The sequence below is a fragment of the Morus notabilis genome, unplaced genomic scaffold (genome assembly GCF_000414095.1).
Source record: "Morus notabilis unplaced genomic scaffold, ASM41409v2 C11330444, whole genome shotgun sequence".
NCBI lineage: Eukaryota > Viridiplantae > Streptophyta > Magnoliopsida > Rosales > Moraceae > Morus > Morus notabilis.
In genome coordinates this window covers 1-858 of record NW_010385400.1, presented here as the reverse complement: position 1 = coordinate 858, position 858 = coordinate 1, and the positions used below count along the sequence as shown (strand labels likewise).

The 858-nt window shown below is 35.7% G+C and overlaps 1 protein-coding gene across 1 annotated transcript; it reads left to right on the top strand.

Moving 5' to 3' along the window:
- Positions 1-89: 89 nt before the first annotated feature.
- LOC112094918 (uncharacterized RNA-binding protein C660.15-like) lies at positions 90-491 on the top strand (the record flags this gene model as incomplete). Its single annotated transcript, XM_024176620.1, has 2 exons — positions 90-222; positions 322-491. Coding segments are annotated over exons 1-2 (303 nt in total), but the record flags the coding sequence as incomplete, so codon positions are not given.
- Positions 492-858: the final 367 nt, after the last annotated feature.

Here is an 858-nt window from a genome sequence, read left to right as displayed (position 1 = left end):
TTTTTTTTTTTTCATTTATGGTTGTTCAAAAGTTTTTCCTTTTTGCGGTTGTATTTGTGAAAGGATTCATCTTGGATTGTTCTTTGTTAATGGGTCTTTTTTTTTTCCCTCTTTTCTTGAAGGTGGAAATCAAGCGGACAATACCAAGGGGAGCTGGTGGGTCTAAGGATTTCAAGACTAAGAAGATTTTTGTGGGTGGAATTCCTACAACAGTAAATGAAGGTGTTTTTAGTTTTCATTCTCTAAGCTTTTATTGTTGTAACAGGTTTTTGTTTTTGATATTGATTATAGAGGTACTTTTTTCTACTTGTATATGGGCAGATGAGTTTAGAGACTTCTTTTCTCAGTTTGGAGAAGTGAAGGAACATCAGATTATGCGAGACCATGCAACTAGTCGTTCGCGTGGCTTTGGATTTATTACCTTCGAAACGGAGCAAGCAGTTGATGATCTCTTGGTCAAAGGGAACAAACTGGAGATGGCTGGATCCCAGGTAAGCTGAGTGCCAAAGATTGTTTAAGCAGTATATGTCTAGGGCATAATTTTGTTCAATTAACGAACAGAATTCTGAGGTTTATAATTTATTGAACCTTTGTGTGGCTACAAGTTCTTTTGCGTAGTGTAGCAGACTATTCATTTTATCTTGCTTAACCTCATTTTCAACCTCAAGTAGGATTTGTAGTTTCACAATTGGCTAATAATATATTTTTTTGAGACTTTAAGGGCCCGTGTGGAAGGTATACTCAAAACCATGATTCTTGATTGAAATTCAAATTTTTTGTGAGAGGAAAAACACTGTAGTAGAATCAATGAGTTGAGTTTGAGTATATGAACCAAACGGGCCCTAATAAAAGGAGTAA